At 64.0% G+C, this 20,312-nt stretch overlaps 2 protein-coding genes across 3 annotated transcripts; one reads left to right on the top strand and one right to left on the bottom strand.

Annotated features, from left to right (window-relative positions):
• Positions 1-312: 312 nt before the first annotated feature.
• On the bottom strand, positions 313-14,826 carry PACSIN1 (protein kinase C and casein kinase substrate in neurons 1). 2 transcript variants are annotated; one of them, XM_063177893.1, is made up of 10 exons: positions 14,742-14,826; positions 5,459-5,570; positions 4,970-5,126; positions 4,609-4,844; positions 4,290-4,445; positions 3,789-3,964; positions 3,467-3,587; positions 3,260-3,384; positions 2,348-2,541; positions 313-2,012 (listed from the first exon to the last, which is right to left on the bottom strand). In XM_063177893.1, exons 2-10 carry the CDS (start codon positions 5,519-5,521, stop codon positions 1,903-1,905), a joined length of 1,338 nt encoding a protein of 445 aa, XP_063033963.1. In that variant the 5' UTR covers positions 5,522-5,570; positions 14,742-14,826; the 3' UTR covers positions 313-1,902. The 2 variants fall into 2 exon arrangements, with proteins under 2 accessions (XP_063033963.1, XP_063033964.1); XM_063177894.1 differs by lacking the exon at positions 14,742-14,826 and adding an exon at positions 10,846-10,928.
• A 753-nt stretch (positions 14,827-15,579) lies between these two features.
• Positions 15,580-19,743, top strand: RPS10 (ribosomal protein S10). Its single transcript, XM_063177898.1, has 6 exons — positions 15,580-15,661; positions 16,228-16,377; positions 16,670-16,841; positions 18,835-18,912; positions 19,217-19,272; positions 19,655-19,743. Exons 2-6 carry the CDS (start codon positions 16,228-16,230, stop codon positions 19,694-19,696), a joined length of 498 nt encoding a protein of 165 aa, XP_063033968.1. The 5' UTR covers positions 15,580-15,661; the 3' UTR covers positions 19,697-19,743.
• The last annotated feature ends 569 nt before the right edge of the window (positions 19,744-20,312 follow it).

Below are 20,312 nucleotides of genomic sequence, written 5' to 3'. Positions count from 1 at the left end.
AGGGAGGGCAGCAGGTGACATCCCCCTGCTTTCACAGGCTCAGGAGAGCGCTGGGTCAGGGCTGGGGCTTGGAACAGCCCCAAATCCGCATCACCTTGAGCCCCTCCGTGGGTGTCCCAAGGCTCTGTCCTGCAGTGGCACAGGGGTCCCCAAAGGCAGCGGCTGCTCCCCTTGTCCCCCCAGCAATGCATCCCCATCCTGCTGCCCCCAACACCTTGGGGAGGGGCTGTCACCACCTGGAGGTCCACAACCACCTCAGCCACCCCCCCAGGGGTGGGACAGACGCAGAGCAAAGGAGACCCCAGAGCCAAGGACGCTGACAGAGCTCGGTTATTTTCTCTTGCTGCTTTTTGTTGTTGTATCCACGGAAATACAATCACGAGAGATATATATATTATATATATACTTCTTAAATTACACAATCAATGTACAAAAACCGGGGTGCATTGCTGAGACAGGTGGTTGGTTGGGTCTTTTCTGACTTTGTGGGTTTTTTTTCCGGTACCTGGCAGGGGCTGGATGGCTCCCGCCCACCGTGCCCAGCACACGGTGCTTCCCCTGCATCCACGAGAACACGGGATCCCTGGGGCCAAAAAATTCACGAACCAACGGAGGGGGCAGGAAAGGAGCAGGAGGAGCGTGCGGGAAGCCCATGGCATTGATGCTGCTAAGGGTGATGGTATGGAAAGAAATGAGAGATGATCTGTGGGGAAGAGCTGGGGATGGCAAACGCGCCCGAGGCAGGGGGTGGGTGGCGGCAGCAGCCGTGAGAGCTGCGGCGTTGGGGACAGAGCCCAGGGGAGGAGGGGTAGAGCTCGGTGGGGACAAGCAAAGGGCAGAGCCTGCGGCCACTCCCCTGCCTTGGCGTGCCTTGATTTCAGCCGTCTTTGCCGGGCAGCTGCTCTGCCGGGGCTGTATCCTGAGCCCTCCTCCCGGGCTGCAGCTCCTGCAAGGCCGGACGATGCTCATCCCCCGTCCCTGCTCTGCTCCTGCCTCGCTTCAGGAAGGGGAGGATGGGGACCGTCCCCAGCGGTGCCCAAGGCAGTCCTCGCTATCCCAGGCTGGGCATGAAGCTGCTCCCAGCAGCACCGGGCCCTGGTGGGTCCTTCTCCGGACAGCGCTGGATTTTAGGGCCATCTCACCTGGATCTGGTGTGCGTTGGATTCCTGCCCACCCGAAGGGCGATGCTGCTCCCTGCAGGCGGCACAGACCGGGCATCGGCTCGGCAGCCTCCGCCTGCTCCGGTGTGCTGACAGCCCAGCCGCGAGGAGGAGGAGGAAGCTGAGGAGATGCCAGCAAGCTCCATGGTGGGGCTGGTCCCACCTCACCTGGGCATCTCAAGGATGGCCACGGGGCTGAAGGGGGCATTCACCCCCTTCCTCGGGGCGGTAGGATGAACTGGGGAGAGCATGGAAACACCAAAAAAAAAAAAAAAAAACCCAACGGAGTCAGACTCCAATCCCTCTTGGTTTTCTGGGATGAATTTGGTTGGTCCCAGGAGCTTCGGTGCCGTGCGTTTCGGAACAGTTCCAGCCAATCAGAAGGCGGCTCATGATTTCAGTATCTTTAAAAATCAACCAGTCAGGAGCTCTCACTGGTTGGGCTTTAAGATCTTGAGGTATCGGCTTTTCGCTCAGAAAAACAAAATAATAATTCAACTAACGTAGACGAACGGACAACGTCATCTTTCGCTTCACGTTATCTTAGAAGAAAGCGACTATGCAAAATACTCTTCGGAGACAACTCTTAAAAAAATAAAAGCTTGGTCGGAAAATATGTCTGAATCTCTAAGGGTGAGGAGTGAAGGACCAGACGGCAGAATGGTTGGTTGGCTGGTGGAGAGATGGAGACAACGGAGGGTGGATTTATCTGCTGACGGTGACGAGGAGCACACCACAAGACTTAAATTGCCTCCACATAGTTGGCGGGGTACAGCCCCAGCTGCCCGTTGTCCAAGCGCCCTTTGCACCACCCCTGCTCATCTTCCTCACCGAGTTTGGTTAGTTCATCACCTGGAGAGGAAGGTGGAAGAGCTCATTGCAGGTGCTGGAAATTCTCCCAACCCCTTTTTCTCCCTGGGATGGAGCTGCTGGGGGTTTGCAGGACTCGTCCTGGGCACACCAGTTTGTAGGATAGAAAGGCAAGGGGTGACTCATGAGCCCTCACATGCCCTGCCCCTTCCCATTGCTCCTGTCCCTTCTCCCTTTGGGCTCAGCTTCTGCCTTCCCTTTTCTGACATCTCAACTCTTTGAAGGGCTGGGCCAACTCAGAAATTATGGGAGGGATTTCACCCCCACAGCTCCAGCAGACAAGCCCCATCCTACCTGGCACTGGCAAGGGACCGTACCTGCTTTGAAGCTGAGCTCATCCTGCTCCTGCCCGTCGTAGTCGTACAGAGCCCGCACCCTCACGCCCTTCCCCGCCGACTCCTCGTCGAAGGGGTTGGCGCCGCCGTTGGCCTCGCTGGTGTTGAAGGAGTTGCTGCCCTCGTCATCGGACCACTCGGCGCTGTAGGTCTGCCCGCGGTCATGGCTGCTCACGCTGGGAGGGAGAGGAGAGGAGAGAGAGGGGTGGCTGTCACTGGGGACATCCCGCATCCCCAGTGCTTGTACAGGCACAGGACGTGCCCCTCACCGGCTGTGCCCCTCACAGGCTGTGCCCCTCACAGGCTGTGCCCCTCACAGGCCGTGTCCCTCACCGGCTGTGCCCCTCACAGTCTGTGCCCCTCACAGGCTGTGCCCCTCACCGGCTGTGCCCCTCACAGGCTGTGCCCCTCATACTCTGTGCCTCGCAGTCTGTGCCCTCACAGGCCATGCCCCTCACAGGCCATACCATTCACCGGCTGTGCCCCTCACCGGCCGTGCCCCTCACAGGCCGTGCCCCTCACAGTCTATGCCCCTCACATGCTGTGCCCTTCATACTCTGGGCCTCTCAGTCTGTGCCCTCACAAGCCGTGCCCCTCACAGGCCATACCATTCACCGGCTGTGCCCCTCACAGGCCGTGCCCCTCACACTCTGTGCCCCTCATACTCTGTGCCCCTCACACTCTGTGCCCCTCACCGGCTGTGCCCCTCACACTCTGTGCCCCTCACAGGCTGTGCCCCCCACAGTCTGTGCCCCTCACACTCTGTGCCCCTCATACTCTGTGCCCCTCACACTCTGTGCCCCTCACAGGCTGTGCCCCCCACAGTCTGTGCCCCTCACAGCCTGTGCCCCTCACAGGCTGTGCCTCTCCTCTCCCCTTCACGCCGTCTCTCACCTCCCGCGCTCGCCCGCCTGAGCCCCCGTGTCGCCCGCGCCGCTGGCGTTGGTCAGGGCCACCCCCTCGCCCTTCTTCTGCTTCTCCTTCCGCGTTATCGTGTGCGTCAGGTCCGGGTTCCACTCCTGCAAGCACAGAGTGACCAAGCCCTGAGCGCCCGGCTGCCCTGCAGGGCTGCCAGCACCCAGGCAGGGCGCCCAGCCTCACCTCAAACTGGGGCCAGTTCATGGGCATGCCGGGGCCGCTGGTGCTGCGGAACCACCGCAGGTCCTCCTGCGCGTCCGACATGCGGATGGTCTGCTCCAGCTCCCGGTACACGTTGGCGTAGCTGTGGGGAGAGACGTGTTTGGGGGGCTCTGGGTCAGGTGGGGCCCTGGGGACAGCGTGGGACAGGGACAGGCCCAGGCCGTGTCACCTGGGGACAGACTGTGGGTTCTCCAAGCCACCAGGGGGTGACAGGCTCCTGCACAGCCTCCTGCCACTCTGGCACCTCTTGGTGACCAGCATGGCCAGAATCTGCTGCCCCTACCTGCTGCTCTCGGCCAGGTTCAGGTGCCTCTTGATGTCCAGCAGCATCTCCTTGAGGAAGTTGAGCCTCTTCTCCTCGAACTGCTGGCACTGCTCGAAGACCTGCTCCATGCTCTCGATGTATTGTGGGGTGCACTTGTTCAGCTCATCCAGCACCTTCTCGTACTTCTCCTGAGTCTGCAAAGACACAGGAGGGACCCTGGTAGTACCTCGAGCTCCTCAGAGGCTGTTTCAGGGTGCTGAGAGGTCTGGTTTGGGGGTCACCAGAGCTGGGGAGCCCAGACTGAGCCAGGAGGCTCAGTGGGTGGAATCAGCCCCCAAAAGTGGGGTAAATCCCTGCCCAGCTCACACTCCCCTGAGCGCTGCCTGCAAGTCCTTATCCTCCAGGGACACAGGGATGGGAAAATGGGAACTGATGGTGGAGAAAGCAATGTGGTGGCCATCTCCACTGGTTTCCCTTGCCCAATGTCCCATGCATCCAGCACAGGGCAGTGCTTCACACCTTTTGCACGTCTTGCTTGCACTTTTCCACTTTGTCTTGGAGCTTCTTCTGCTGCTCAGGAGTGTTGGACTGATCCGCCTTGCTGTTGGCTTCACGGGTCATGGCCAGCTTCTCCTCCTTGCACGCCAGGTGATAGGCTTTCTTGGCTGTCTCCAGCTGTGGGGAGGACACAGAAGGGACATCAGAGCAGCAGTCACAGCCCCCTGCCAACCCCTCTGCCTGTGGGGAGGTCCTACGTGTCTCTCCCAGCCTGGACTGGGGACACAGAGTTGGACCTGGGGACACAGGGTTTCCCCGGGACACTCTGTGCTTCTCTCACCTCCTTGAGCTTCTTGGCCCAGGGCTTCTGGGCTTTCCGGAAGCCATCCTCAGCCTCCTTGGCCTCCTTGAAGCCCCCCATGATCTGCTTGTGGTAGGCGTCCTTCTGCCAGTTCTTGACCTTCTCGAAGTCGTCGTTCAGGAGGCTGTTCTTCACCTCCTGGTGCAGCTCGCTCACCTTGTCCGCCTCCGTCATGATCGCGGCCCACGCCTTCTCCAGGCTGCCATACTGGGGACCTGCGGGCCAAGGGGACACCTGGGGGTCACCCCACTGCCCTCACCCCCTCCTTTTCTGCCAGGGGAAGCTGTGATTGCACACCCACGTGTCCTGGGGAAAGCCTCCTGTGGGGAAGCCGCGGTACCTTTCTCGATGAGCTGCCTCCACCTCTTGGACCAGTCGGTGAGCTGCTGGGCGTAGGACTTCTCGATCTTGGCCCGCTCGTGCACGCAGTTCATGAGGTCATTGCAGAGCCGGTGCCCATCGTCGATCCGCTTCACCGTGCGCTTGTAGTTCCCCACCTGGCATGGCCACGGGGACAGGCAGCTGTGGGGGCTGCGGCCACCCCGCCTGGCTCAGCCCCAGCTGCCCTGGGGTGGCTACAGGGGAAGCACCAATTGGCAGTTTGGGGGTGCAAGGACGGAGCTTTGGGTTGGAGCTGCTCAAATCCAGCTCCCTCCAACCCCTCTGTCACTCAGGGACAGCCAAGACTGAGACCTTGGGCAGAGGCACCACAGCAGGGATGCTCTCAGGCAGAGGAGGGAGGTCAGCCCCCAGCCCAGGGGACACCGTGGGGTGCAGTGACAGTGGCGGGGGGGTCTGTGGGAGGAGAGGATGGCCCGGACTCACTCACCTCCCAGAAGCTGTCGGTTGTCTCCTCGGCGGCCGATGCCGACTCGTCATAGGAACCCGACATGGCTCCCGCAGGCGCTGGGGCTTTCCTGGGCAAACACCAGCCTCATGCACTGAGGGGACAGGAGAGGGGAGTCACAGGAGGTGCAGGGGACCCCCATTCCTCCTGCCAACAGCTCTGTGGGACAAGCATCCGGGTACGGGGGACAGTGCCCACTCCAGCTCTGGACCTACAGGCTCTTCCAGTGCCCACCACCCACTTGGTGCCATCCAAACACCCTCAGAGCCAGTGGTGGTGGGAGGGAATCATGGGGAGCAGCACAGTGGGCACTCACTGGGCAGAGCCTGGCTCAGCACTGGGAGCTGCTGGGCAAGGGGCCATGGCAGGGTCAGGGGATGCGCGCCCAAGAAATTCTCGTCCTGCTATTCCACCCTAATCCGTCCTGATCTTCAGACAAACGGCATCCCCAGAGCGCCACGTGGCCCCGCAGCGTGGCTTAACCCCTGAGAGCCTGGAGGGGGTCGGTGGCCGGGGGTGGCACTGCATGGGGACAGAGCAGGGACTGTGGTGGCCGTTTCCTAAGTGTTCTCCTCATCATCCCCATCCTGACCTGGATTTGGACAGTGTTTCCACAGGAAAGCACTGAGCCTATCCTGCATGGCATCTGCCACCGGGATGGGGACAAGATGGCCATGGACAGCTCAGATTTCCTCCTGCTCTGTCCCTAAAAGGGCTGAGAGGGATGTGGCCGTGAACATCACACACCATCCCTTCCTCGGGGAGGTGGGATGGGCTGAGGAAGGCCTGTGCTCTGCCCTGTGGTGGGGTGGCAGGGCACAGCTGGAAGCACAGGGTCCCGTGGGAGCACTGGTGAGTGCCCACGCTCTCCAGCTGTGCGCACAGCTGGCCCTGAGGTGTCCCCAGGCCGGGGCAGGGCACGGCCCCAGGAGCACGGGGACCTGAAACAGTTACTGGAGCACAGCGCAGGGCTCGCTGTGCTGGAAGTAACAGGGCCCGGCAGGGATTTAGTGATATAACCAGGGAGGCACCAATCCCCTCCACCCTCCCCAGACGGTTAAAAATAAACGCGTGACTGTCCCTCGCTCCGCCGCCGAGACGCAGATGGGTGGGGGACAGCAGGGTCCCCCGCAGCTGGCAGCACGCAGTGCCCGCGCCTGCCTGGCACCCACGGCACGGCCACCACCACTGCCTGGCACCCACAGCACGGCCACCACCACTGCCTGGCACCCACAGCACGGCCACCGCCACTGCCTGGCACCCACAGCACTGTCCCTGCCTGGCACCCACGGCACTGCCACCACCACTGCCTGGCACCCACAGTGCTGCCACTGCCACTGCCTGGCACCCACAGCGCTGCCACCACTCCTCCTAGCACCCACAGCACGGCCACCACCATTGCCTGGCACCCACGGCACCGCCACCACCACTGCCTGGCACCCACAGCGCTGCCACCGCTCCTCCCAGCACCCATGGCACGGGCACTGTCCCTGCCTGGCACCCACAGGAGCACTGTGCCTGGCACCCACGGCAGCACCACCGCCACTGCCTGGCACCCAGAGCGCTGCCACCGCCGTCCCCACCCCAGCAGGCTGCCCCGGTGCACCTGCAGTGGTGGCACAGCCCCAAGGGACCCTGCAGGTGCCGCGTGCATCATCCCCCCTGAAAGCTGCAGGCACAGGGTGTTGTGCCCTGGGTTTTGCTGCATGGCATGGCATGGCAAGGGCACCCTCAGGGTGACAGCTCCAGCGTGCCAGGGCTGGGAAGGGAGAGAGCACACGCATGGCTGGGTGTACCCCAGGACCCACGGGCACAGTGCCAGCCCTTGCTGCCCCAGCGAGCCGCTCATGCCAGGGGGCACCGCAGACATGGCTGCTGCAGCTCCCTCTCCGAGCCACTACCTGGTCCGAGCCGCAGCCTGGGGGTTATTTTTGGCTCTGCATCACTTCCCAGCCAACGCTGCTGCCTCGGCGCCACGCTCCCGCCTGTGCCCCACGCACGACCATCCTTGCACGTGAGAGCGCCCACCGTGCCAGGCCGCCTGGGCCGCCCGTGCCACATGTGCCAGCCCCCTGCCGGCCCTGCCAGCCCCCGGCCCTGCCAGCACAGCCCATCACCTCGCATCAGGGCGGCCGGCGGTGATGCCTGGCGCCTGCAGAGCCGGCGGCCGAGCTGCGGCGTGGAGAGCTGCCAGCCCCGGCCAGGCGCTGCTGCCTGGGTACCCCGGGCCTGGGGGGCTCTGCTGCAGCCCCTCGCCTCCACGGAGCTGCCAGGGAGAAGCCACAGAGCGTTTGGCATCAAGTGACAGCGGAGTTTGTCCCAGCTCCTGCTCCACGTGCCCTTGGGCTGCTGCTCCTGCAGAAGCGGCCCCGCCGCGTCTCTGCTGTCAGCACACAGTGCCGGGCACTGACACAGCTCTCCTCACCCTCCAGGCAGCTCCTGCTGCTGCAGGGGGGTCTCTGCCCTCTGTGGGGGCCGGGCTGTGGCCGTGGCCCTGCGCAGGCTGGAGGCTGCTGCAATGCAGAGGCTGGTGCCGCTGACACCGCGGGCACGGCACGGGCAGCTGCCCGCACCCCCATGGCAGAGCCCTGGCTGGCAGAGCCCTGTCCCCAGCGAGGTGGGACAGACCAGTCCTGCTGTCCCCTGTCCCCAGGTCGCTCTCTCCGGGTGTGTTTGTTGTCCCAGCATCTCTCCTGCAGCCAAGATCAGGGCATGGGGATGTCACACTCCTGCCCCTGGGCACCTTGGCTGAGCCTGGTGGGGACCAAGGGCAGGAATGGCTGCAGAGCCTCTGGGCCAGGTTCCTCTGCTGCCAGGAGCATCCAGGGCGGAGGGGAAGCCACACTGGGAGCTGCACTGCTCTGTGGGAACCCAAGCAAGTGGGCTGGGCCTCAGGCTTTTGGCCACAGGAAAGGTCATTTGCTCTCCCTTAGCACGGGCCACTTGAGGGTCCATTTTGGGGTGCAGAGCCACTGCCACCATGACGCACCACTGTGGCCATTGGTGGCAAAGACAAATGGATTCAGCCAAGGAGGTCCAGAGGAGCCTGGCAGCAGCATCTCCCATCGTGGGAGATGCTGGAGCTGCTGTGCTGCATCCACCGTGGGTACCAGTGCCCACGTTCTGCTCTCACTGCGGCCACACACAGGGCTTGAGGTGGCAGCACATGGAGGGTGAGGTGGGTGCCTTTGGGGGCTGAAGTGGCCAAGGCACAGCAGCAGGTCCCAGGGAGAACCCGTGACACTGACGTGTGTCACAAGAGGCTTTGCAGCTGCAGGAGCTGTGCCTGGTTTGCTGCTCAGTGTGACCCAGCTGAGAGGCTGTGGGATTCCCACCCCAGGGCTGCTCTGTGTGTCCCATGGGGCTCCTGGGGCTGGCAGGGGTCAGAGCTCAGAGGGCCAGGGGGTGTGCAGAGGTTTGGCTGTGGTGTGGCTGAAGCGTGGCCCCCTCCAGAGCCCACGGGGACCCTGTGAGGAAAGGGTTAAGTGGGTGCTGCTGATTCACGCTGGCAGCTCCGCATCAGCAGTGCCCGGGGCTCAGGGCTGAGCAGCCTCAGCACCCATCCTGCCCCCTCGTCATCAGACCAAGCCCAGTGCCGGGCAGGGCGTGAGCCTGGGCCCTTCCAGGGTGCTGTCCCCGTGGGAGCAGGCTGGTGTAGGGTCCCTCCTGCCTTCCCTGGCAAAGCCCCTTTGGCTGCACCATGAGCACGGCTGGAGCCCTTGGGCAAAGAGCCAAACCCAGAACAGTGGGTGATTCCCCACGGGATTTCAGCCAGAGCAGCACCATGAGGCTGCCCAGGACCCAGCAGGGCATGAGGTGGCTGCAAGGGCAGCAAGACCATGGAGGGGACACGTTGGTAATGCTGGGAAACTCCTGGGAGCCACTTTTCCCAGGAATCCTGGGTGGGATGGTGGGATGTGCCTATGGCAGCCTCCTTGCTTCCATCAGGGTCATCTGCACTGATGGGGGATCTGAGGCCTGGGGACCTGCTGGACCCTGCAGGGTCAGGGCTTGTGGGCTCCCCCAAAGCAGAGAGGAGGTTCAGTGAGCCAGGAGCAGCAGCAGGAGCCTCGTGTCCTGCGCACAGACGGGAGCCTGCCAGGGGCCAGGTGCTGCCAGGTTGCAGTAGCCAGGGGAGATGCGTTTGCTCCAAGCCCTGGCAGGGATCGGCTTCACAGCTCACGTGAGCTCTGCAGAGAGCTTCCCCTTCCTCCTGAGCTCCCAAAACCTCCCTGCTCAGGGCACCCATTAATCTTCCAGGGATTTTAGGAGCCTCGTGCAAAAATTTTGGGAGGCTTGCTTGGCGTTTGCAGATAACGCAAGTGTCTCTCCAGGGGAGGCTGCAGCCCAGCTCAGGGACAGAGGATGTGCCGGGAATGCGGATGGGGAGCGTGGATGGGGATCCCTGGAGGGGCAGCAGCAGCAGGATTGCCAGCACCCTGCATGTGCCCAGGCCTGGGGAAGGGACAGGGGGCTCAGCCTCAGCTGGGGGCTGCTCTGGCTGCCCAGCTCTACAGCTCTGCCTCATCCTGCCGTGGTAAACAAGGCTGCTCGGACAGCGAGCAGGGATTTGTGCAGTCCCGGGAGCCGGCTTCAGGCAGAAATCCAAAGATGAGGTTGGCAATTAAAGGCAGAAGTGGCAAACGGGGATGGTGGAGGATACGGCGGTGCCATCCCCCCGCAGCAGGGAGGGGACACGGAGCGTCACGCGCTGCCACGGGGGTCCTGTGCCCTGAGCCTCGGGGGATGGACCCGGGGCTGGCGGTGACAGGAGGCAAACGGGGCTGCTGGGAGCAGGGGACGTGGAGGGACAGTGGAATTTCAGCTGTCTGTGGTGGGGAAGCTGACCTGGAGCCAGAGGGGATGGGAAAGTGGGAGATGGGGGGGCAGCAAGGGAGAAGCTGGGGGGACACGGCTGAAAGGAGGGGGGTCAGTGATGGGTGTTTGTTTATTTGGGCAGGGGGACAGCAATGACAGGGACAGCACAAGTTCGCCCCGTTATTTGCAGATGGGGAAACTGAGGCACAAGCCCGGGAGTGCGGCAGCATTGCAGAGGGGGTGTCCCTGTCCCCAGCACCCCACTGGACACACGGAGGGGGTGAAGGTCATATTCCCCCCCAACCTCCCTGGCTTGCAGAAGGGATCAGGGGACGCTGTGTGCTGCCGGGGGGTGCAAAGCCATGCCTTACTGCCCGGACCTTGCACGGCAAGCCCCCCGCCATCCCCCCATCCCCGCAAGGGACCCGGGCATCCCCCACCCCATCCCGGCGAGGGGCCCGGGCATCCCGCACCCATGCCCGCAAGGCACCGGGAGTCCCTCTCCTCGCCGCCGCAGCGCACCCGGCTGTCCCCGCGGGGGCCGCGCTCACCTGCCGGGGGCCGGGGGGGCCGGGGGCCCGAGGCCGGGGCCGGGGCTCCGCTCGCTCCGCTCCGCTCGCTCCGCTCCCGCCGGGCAGCGGCGGCGCGCACGGCCGCGGGCACGCGCCTGCCCGAGCCGCCCGTTGCCATGGCAACCGGGATGGAGCCGCTGCTGCGAAAATCATCGGGGGGGGAACGGACCCCCCCCATCCCCGCGTCCGCGCCCACCCCGAGTTCCGCACTGCCGCCGGCCCCCGCAGGAGCCCCGGCCCCAGACCCCCGCCCAGGGCACCCACCGGGGCCGCCCCACCGCGGGGCCGCGGCCCGGGGGCACAGCCCCCACGGCAGAGCCACGGCGGGGTCGGCCCCGGGCTCCGCTAGGGCCTAATCGGACTCGTTTTCCCCGGGCCATGAGGCGGGGGCGCTCTTTGGGGACCCTCCCCGGGGTTCCTGTCCTGCTACCCCGGGGGTCGCTGTCCCTCCTGCACGGGACGGGACAGAGCCATGCCCTCCCTCCGCTGCTGCCCCGGCCTCTCTGTCCCCCCCGCGGATGCAGGGGGGTTTTGGGGCTGAGCCACAGCTTTTGCGGGAACAAACACCCCAAAACGCCTTCGGAGAGGCAGCCGGTGCCGCCTCCTTGCCAAATGTGCCAGCTGGGAACAGGCTGGCAAGGGAATCGGGAACAGTCTTTTCCCCCCGGCAGGGCTGGGGATGGGGGTGAGGGTGCTGCACACCCCAAGGCTCCTTGGAGGGGAGCAGGGCAGCTCCCCCTCGCTGCCATCTGCCCATCTGCCTCCTCGCAAGCCGCGGGGCTCATGCTCGGGGTCACCGGGCTCGTGACAGGATGGCATTCCCGGGGGCAGAGGGGGCTGGAAGCGTCGGGAGGCAGGCAGGATGCGGGTGGGGGTGATGACAGGCTCCCCGACACTGCGCCTGCATCCCCCCGCGAGCGGGGGATGTCAGGGAAATTAAAAGCCAGCAGGAGACGAGAGCGTCCAGGCGAGTAACCGAAGCCGCTGCAGAAGCCGCAGTAATGAGGCTGCCGGGGCCGCTGCCGCCGGGATCGGGTTGCCCGGAGAATGCGACCCGGTCCCGGGGGGCTCTGCCGGCCTCCGACGCCGGCTCAGCTTTCCCCTGACGAGCGCCTCGGACTGCCTAATGAAGCTCGGTGGGGCTCTCCAGCCCGCCTGCCTTCCGGCTCCCGTGCCACCCGAGCCAGCACAGCTCATGGCCAACACAGTGTCCCCAGGAAGGCTTCACAGCCCGAGAGCCCGGGGGTTCAATGTCCCCGGCCCCAACAGGAGTGGGATGATGGTGGTTCCTTCAGGAGCAGGGGATCTCTGCCTGCTGGTGTTTCAGGGTGAGGAACCAGAGGGTGCTGAATGTCTCTGCTCATGGTCCTTTCAAGCTGTGAGTTGGCAGTTCTCAGCACAGGGTCACCACTGGGATGTCCCAGCTGCCGCCTTTCCTGAGGGGAAAATGTCCTTGGCATTAAACATGAGGTGACAAACGCTCTCCAGGATGGTGGCAGGGGGACCTCAATGACCTGGGGAGGTTCCCCAGTGCAAAGAGCCATTGCCACCAGCTCTGTGGGCTGTGCAGGTGGCACCAGCTCCCGTCTCCATCCCTGCAGCTTGGGCTGTTCCACGCAGGGAGCAGGTGGGAGCTCTGCCTCCTCAGTTCCTTCACCAAAAACTCGGTCACGACAAACTTTTCCCCGGCTCTCACCATCCCACCGTTTACTGTTTGCAGTGGTAAGTCACTTCTCCTCCTCTAAATGAGTTTCCTTGTGGGAAGCAGCAGACGGTATTGGCAGGAAATAAGCCCTGATTTATGGGGCCACTTGCCTCTCTGGAATTACAGCTCCGTGAGCGCAAGCGGAGGAGTCAGAGCACATGAGCCCACACCGTGATCCCGGCGAGGCTGAGCAGGCAGGAATGAAGAGATGCCACCAGGGATCAGCCGCCTGCCCATCAGCCAGGCAGGAGTGCCGGCCCTCGCACGAACGGGGGGGTTTGAGCACAGCCAGCCCCAGCAAGGCGGGGAAACGCGTTCCCTAAAGCCCGATAGACCCCCGAGTTATGGGGCTCACTGTTTATGGGAGAGCCCACGGGCCGTCCAGGGAAGGCCGGTGTGGATGGGGGCAGAGGGCACGGAGGATCCCGAGCCCATTCCTGCCCTCCAGAGCCTCTTCCCAGGGCAGGGCAGAGCAGCAGCTGCGGTTTGGGGCCGGATGGGGCCGGTGCCCCACGCTCGCCCCATGCCCGGGCTGCGCCGCCGCTGCGGATGCGCCGCCGGTCCCAGGAGCCCTCCGGGGAGCTGGGAGAATGCGAGCGCTACTTTGCATCTCTAATTAGCCGCGGAGGATAATTGGCGGCTCTGCGGCAGACAGGCAGCCATTGTGGAGGGCCCCGCGCGGGGCAGGTGCTCCCAGAAACCCAAATCGCACCGAAACAATTCCCTTCTTGTCTGCCTGCGGCCGGCCGGGGCATCCTCCGAGCCCTTCCGGGGAAGGGGCTGGGGCAGGCACATAAAGGCTCCATTTTTCCTGGGAAGCAGCGTGGGGTTTGCTGCGGGCAGCTGCCCAGGAGCCCGCACATTCCCCCGGGGCACAGCGCTGCTGGGGCTCGCTGCCCCCGGCCCCGCCGGCTGTGCCACGCTGGGGACAGACGGACACCGCCCGGCCGCCGCTGCGAGCTGCGGGCTGCATGCGGCCTCTCCTCCTCCTCCTCCTCCTCCAGGAGCATCCGCGGGAGCTCCGCAGGTCCGGAGTTTGCCTTCGAGGCGTTGCACAAACTCCGGCCAGGTTGGCACCCCCGGGACAAAGTCTGTGCCCGGGCAGAGCCGTGCCAGGCTCCATCCCCGTGCCCGGGCAGGGAGCAGCACGGCTGGCACGGGGCATTCCCAGCGAGGGGATCCCACACGGAGCCCAGCCCGGGCTCCGGGCTCAGGACGTGGCCCCGGTCGGGGCTGACACGCTTTGCTGATGTCCCTTCCCTTGTGCACGTCACCGTCGGTCCCTGCCGGTGCCTGGGCTCATTTCCCTCAATCCTCGTACGGTTCAACCCCGCTGCCGTCCTGCCGCAGCCCCTCCGGCGGCCGCACACCACGGGAGGAGGGAGAGGAGGGAGAGGAGGGAGAGAAAGCGGCCAGGGGGGCACAGACCAGGGTGACCCCGGGGCAGGGCAGCAGCTCCAGCTCCGGCCGAGCCGCTGCCGGGTGAATTCCTCTGTGCTCCTGCAAAGGGAGCACAAAACCCCAGGAGGGGAAAGGACCCTCGGGGTTTTGGAGTCAGGGAGCCGCAGTGCCTGATCTCTGCTTGGCTTAGGGCTGGGGTTTGCCCGGGGAAGGCGACGCGGGGGCCGGGGGATGCGGGAGCAGCCGGGGAGGCTGCCGGGAGAGCTCTAATCCGTTTAGCAAAGCGCTCGCTTTGCCATTTCCGAGGCGGGAGGTGCGGGAGCTGTGATCTGCTGCAGCACAGGCACGGACAGCGCCAGCGCCAGCGCCCGCAGCGTGTCCGGGCAGCCGGGACAGCTCCTGGCCCGCGGGACGGGCCGGGCCGGTGCCGCAATTGCCGCAGCATCCTTGGGGTCACCCCGCGGAGCTTCGCCCCAGCTCCGTCCACGGTGGCCCCGAAAGGAAGAACGGAGGGGGTGACACGGCAGCAAAGCCCCGGGATGGCACCGGGCGGCTCACGGCGCATCCCTCGGTCCCTCCCGTTCCCCGCCCGGCACGGTCCGGCACGAGTTGGGAATCACTTACACCGGGTCGGGCGCGGAGCCGGCTCAAACAGCGGCGGGGACAGCGCTGTGACAGCGCCCCGGTGCCCGGCACCCCTGCGCCCCCCGGGACAGCCCCGCGCCCCCCGGGACAGCCCCGCGCCCCCCGCCCGCCCCGCCGGCCGTACCTCGGGGCCGCGGGGACAGCGGCGGAGCCTCTCCCGGGGCCGGCGCTGCGCATCGCGGGCAGGTCGCGGCAGATGGGGCGGAGGGAGGGGGTAAAGATCAGCTCGGAGATTAGGGCGGCATTTTTAGCCGACCAATCCCCGGCCCGGCGCGGCGGCTCCTCGGCCGTGCAAGGTGACAGCGCTCCCGCCGCGGGGACGGCGATGGGCACCGGGGCACCGGGGGTCCCCCCGCCCCTCCTGCTGCCCCCGGCCCTGCTCCGGGGTGCCCGGTGCCCGCCGGGTTCATTCAGGACGTGTCCCCCTCCCCCGGAGCCGCTCCGTTCGCTCCCGGGGGTTCGAACCCCCAAACCGGGCGGGACAGAACGGACGGAGGGGACACGGCTGCAGAGAAACCCTTCGGGAACGAGAGCCCCGCTCGGGGATCGGGGCAACCGCGGCTCTCCGGGATCCCGGGCAGGGCGTCACAGCCCCGCTCCGAGGGACACCGGGCACGGCTGGGGATGTGCGGGGGTGGCACGGCTGGGGATGTGCGGGGATGGCACGGCTGGGGACATGTGGAGATGTCACACGGCTGGGGTGACACGGAGATGTCACGGCTGGGGTTGACACGGGGATAGGGCAGGGATGTCACAGCTGGGGACATGTGGGGATGGCACGGCTAGGGGTGACACGGGGATGTCACGGCTGGGGACATGTGGGGATGTCACGGCTGGAGGTGACACGGGTGGGGAGGGAGCGGGTGTCGCCCGCTGTCCCCATCAGGCACCGCAGCGGGCCGCCCGTTCCCAGGCGGGAGGGGGCCTGCGCTCTGCACAGGCAGTGCCGAGGCCACCCCCGCCGCCGGGGGCCTTGGCGCGGCGGAAGCGGCGGTCCGGCGCACGCGCAGTCCTTTCCGGTCGGGCCCCGCCGCCGCCGCCACGGTGAGGCCGCGCTCGGGCCATCGGCCGCGCATCGCCGCCATCCCGGGGCCTGGGCCCCCCTGTGGGGCATCTCCGTGATCGGGGCTCCAGCCCGGCCGTGCGGGGAGGGAGGGATTGGGGGCGCCGGGCCGCGGGGCGGTACGGGATGTCCGGCGCTGGCACCGGGGCCTCCCGGCCCGTGCGGTGCCTCGGGGGTGGTCCGTGATCCGCGGGGGGTCAGTCATGCCGAGCACGGAGAGCGCCGGGCCCGGCTGGTCTGGGAGCACCGCCCGTAGCCGATTTCCCTTGCTGGGGGCGCTGCCGGGATCGGTTCCGGTTCCCGGAGGGGCGAGAGGCTCCCACGGCTCCCGGTTCCCGCGTTCGGTTTGACTTACCGGCAGCACCAACAGCATCCGTGGCGGGGCTGCCCGAGCCGCGGCCCTGCCCCCGCTGTGCCCGGGATGATTTAAGGAGCCAAAGCTGGGAGTGCTCGGTTTTCCCTCCCGGGGGGGCACCGGGATCGCTGTCCCCGGTGCAGCTGTTGGTGCCCGAATGTCACCGAGCCCCGCTTGCTGTGCCCCGTGCAGATGTTGATGCCCAAGAAGAACCGAATCGCCATCTATGAGCTGTTGTTCAAGGAGGGCGTGATGGTGGCCAAGAAGGACGTGCACATGCCCAAGCACCCCGAGCTGGTGGACAAGAACGTGCCCAACCTGCACGTCATGAAAGCCATGCAGGTGGGAGGGCACGGGGGGCACGGAGCAGGGATTGTCCGGAGAGTGAACCCGTGTGGGTTTAGGGGAAATGGACATCTTTGAGTGAGAAAACAGCTGTGCGGTGCGACTGTGCCTGTTCTGGTGGAAAGCCTGTGCTCAGAGAAGGGCTGAGATAAAGGGGGGAGACAGGGGCGTGGGGGTCCCTGGGATGGTGCTGCCTGCATGACAATCGTCCCTGTCCCCTGTCCCTGCTGACCCCGCTGTGTGTGAGGGGCTGGCATTCACTGGGAGTAACTGGGGGCTGTCCCCGCAGTCCCTCAAGTCCCGGGGCTACGTGAAGGAGCAGTTTGCCTGGAGACACTTCTACTGGTACCTGACCAACGAGGGCATCCAGTACCTGCGGGATTACCTGCACCTGCCCCCCGAGATCGTCCCGGCCACGCTGCGCCGCAGCCGCCCCGAGACCGGCCGGCCCCGGCCCAAAGGTCAGCTCAGGGGGGCACGGGGGGCTGGGCAGCCAGGGCACTGCCAGATCTGTGCGACTGGGTGTGGAATTGTGAGCAGAGCAAGGAAATGTGGTTGGGGTTTGTGGATTTTTAAGTTGGAAGTGGAGTGGTGCTCCCTGAGAGGGGTGGGGAGAGCTGGGACACGCAGTGTCCTGCTCTGAGTGGGAACAGGTCATCCCCAGGGACTGGGATTGCTGGGAGCACACCTGGGAGGTGGGAGTGTGGAGGAGGTGCTGTCCAGGCCTGGTGAGCCACACCTGGCATCACCTGTGGCCAGGTTGGGTATCACCCGTGTTGGGTGTCCCCCCTCTGGGACGCTGAACGTGCTTCTTCTGGGACAGGGCTTGTTGTTCAAGGTAACAGCAAACTCCTGCTGGGGGAGCAGCAGAGCCCACAAAGATGCTGAGGGGTTTGGAGCATCTCTGTGAGGAGAGACTGAGGGAGCTGGGCCTGGTTAGGATGGAGGAGAGGACACAAATACCCACAGAAATGCCCAGGGGATGCTGCCAGGCTCTGCTCACTGGTGCCCTGTGGCAGGGCAAGGAGCAGTGGCCAGAAACTAAAATACAGCAAGTTCCAGCTCAACATGAGGAAGAACTTTCCACGTGGGTGGGAGAGCACTGGAACAGCTGCCCAGTGAGGGTGTGGGGTCTCCCTCTCCAGACCCACCTGGACACATTCTTGTGTCACCTGCTCTGAGTGGCCCTGCCTGGAGAGGGGTTGGTCTGGGTGATTGCAGGTGAGCCCCAGCTGCTCTGTGATTCTCTGTGTTGGACTTGCAGCTCTGATTTTCCCTCGGTGGGCTTTCACAGCCCCAGGTGCAGGGGTGCAGCCAGATGTGCTCCAGCTCTGGAGGATCACATGGGTTGTGCTTTTTTGCTTCTGAGGCCAGGGCGTGCTGGCAGTTCACCTCCAGCTGCTGTAATTTGTGTCTGAGCCAAACAAAACGGGAGCATCACCTGCTTCAAAGGAAGGAATTGCAGAAAAACTGGGAATTTGCTGCTTTCTTTGATCTCTGAGTTGCTTGGATGTTCCAGGATTTGTTCTTTAGATGCTGTGTTTATCCCGTGAGCTTAAGGGAGCTGCATCCCTGCTGGGAGGGAGGGAGGATGGCAGCCTCTGGCTGGGGTTTGTGCAGGAGGAGCTGTGTGTGGTGTCACAGGGTTGTCCTGCTGCTGGAAGCCTCCTCAGCCCCATCTGGGCAGGGATTTTTGGAAGGATTGCACTTGGTACTCTTTTTTGTTATGGATGACCTGCTTGAGGCAGCAGCAGTCTGGGAGACACAGAGGTGGTGGAGTAAAAGAATTATTGCAAGAACTGTGTTTTTTATGGCCAAACCAGTGCATGTGGATGTGCAGGAGGGCACTGGGGTGTGCCAGGTACAGCTGGGTCCTGTCTGGGTGGGCAGACCCCAGCCTGGGCTCCAGGGACACATCCCAGCCCCTGAGACGAGGTGGTCCCACCACAGCTGGGTGTTCCTGCTGCAGTTTTGTCTGGTTTTAATCTGAGATCCCACAAATAATCTGCTTTTACTGTCCTGAACCTGTTCTGTGGGGGGATTTGGGGTACTGACAGTGTGGCTGTTTCAGGTTGGGGTGAGAATTCCATCCTGCAGTTTGGGACTCAGCTGTGCACAGGCTTGTCAGCCATGGCAGATTCCCAGTATTTCTGGGATTTTTACCAACAATAACATTCAGCCCTAGATTGATCACCAGAAGACTGTTGAGATGATGCTCTAAACCCACTTCTCACATTATTTAACTTCCACCCTGCCACAAGCTGGGACACTTGAGCAGATTTCACCCTTCAAATGAAGTTCCCTTTAGTAAATCACCGTTCTCCTTAGGTGCATTCCCCCGAGCTGCCCCAGGCTCAGCGCTGCTGTCAGACCCGGTGCTGTTCTGCACCGTGGGCTGCAGGAGGCTGTGTCTGAGCCCTGGCAGAGCAGGATCTGAGCTGTGCTCTGTTGCAGGTCTGGAGGGCGAGCGCCCGGCGCGGCTGACGCGGGGCGAGGCTGACCGGGACACGTACCGCCGCAGCGCCGTGCCACGTGAGTGTGCCCCCTGTGCCCCTCCCAGGGACAATTGTCCCGGCTCTAGGGCTCCTCTCAGAGAGAAAAGGGGAAGATGAGGCTCTTGGCATGCTTTGGAGTCTGTATGTGAGGGTGGATGGGAGGTGTGCTGGAGTTTTGTCCGGCTGAGCTGTTTTCCCTGGGGTTGGTTCAGTAACTCAAACACGCCCATTTACAGCTGTTGCTTTGCTGTGTTTAGCCCCAGTTTTGGTTCTGTGGGGTGGTTAAAGCTTTGCTCCCAGGCAGGGGGTTCTGTGGGCACTGACTGCTTCTCTTTCTGCAGCTGGTGCTGACAAGAAGGCTGAGGCTGGTGCTGGAGCAGCCACGGAATTCCAGTTTGTGAGTGTTTGCATTTGAGCTTTGCTTCCTTTTTTTGAAGGCTTTGGTGGGAGAGGCTGGAAGGTCCTGCCTGTGGGATTCTGAGGGTGTCAAAGGGGCTGGAAACTGTCACCCTTCACAGGCAGCTTGCTTGCTGTGGGGAAAGGACGTGGTGGGACAGAGGCCAGTGACAAGTTTGAGTGCAAGCTGAGCTCTTTGATCCATGGTTTTATACTTCAAAAATAACAGTATTTTAGATGTCATCCACAGAGCTGGCTGGAATGGGTTGATGTTGGTGGCGCTCACCTGGCTAACCTGTGCTATCAGAGAGCTTTGATGATGTTTGTTTTTGCTGTCATTACTTGGCACTGTGATTTCTAACACTCTCCTTTTGCTGTTGCAGAGAGGTGGATTCGGTCGTGGACGTGGTCAGCCCCCGCAGTAGAGCTTTGTGCTCATGTTTTGTGTATAATAAAAGAGGTGAAAATGCCACTGGGTTCACGCCTGTGTGAAGTGCACAAACAGAGCTCACGAAGCACAGCGTGACTCACATCTTTGGCATCTGGAGCAGCACTTTGGGAGTGACTAAATGCAGGTTCTGGTGCAGGAACTCTGCAGGTTTAGGGGGTGTGGAAGTGAGTCCTGCAGGAATGCAGGAGCATTTCCCATCTGCCCAGGGCCATGCTGATTTCCTGCCATGCAGCAGCGCTGGGCTGGGGCTGAGCTGTGCTGCAGATGGAAAACTCAGCTGTGCCAGCCCGTGTCCCTCCGATGGGGACACAGCCCGCGTGGGCGGCTCCGCGTGTCCTGCCCCGCTGCGCTGTCACCTGGGCTGTCACTTGGGGGGGACCGAGGGCGGGCTTGGCGGCAGCACCGGTGGCGGGGGGAGCGAGTGGCGCTGTGGCCGCCGCCCGCCGCCAGATGTCGCTCGGCAGCCGGTGACTAATCGGTAACGGGCCCGGGATGGCCGCGGTGTCACCGGGCGGGGGAGCGACACTTGGGAACCGACTCGCGGTGTCAGCGGACACACGGACAGCGACCCGCGGTATCACCGGCGGGGG

Source organism: Melospiza melodia, chromosome 28 (genome assembly GCF_035770615.1).
Source record: "Melospiza melodia melodia isolate bMelMel2 chromosome 28, bMelMel2.pri, whole genome shotgun sequence".
NCBI classification, from domain to species: domain Eukaryota; kingdom Metazoa; phylum Chordata; class Aves; order Passeriformes; family Passerellidae; genus Melospiza; species Melospiza melodia.
The sequence above is the reverse complement of the archived record's forward strand: the minus strand, read 5'-3'. Positions and strand labels throughout refer to the sequence as shown.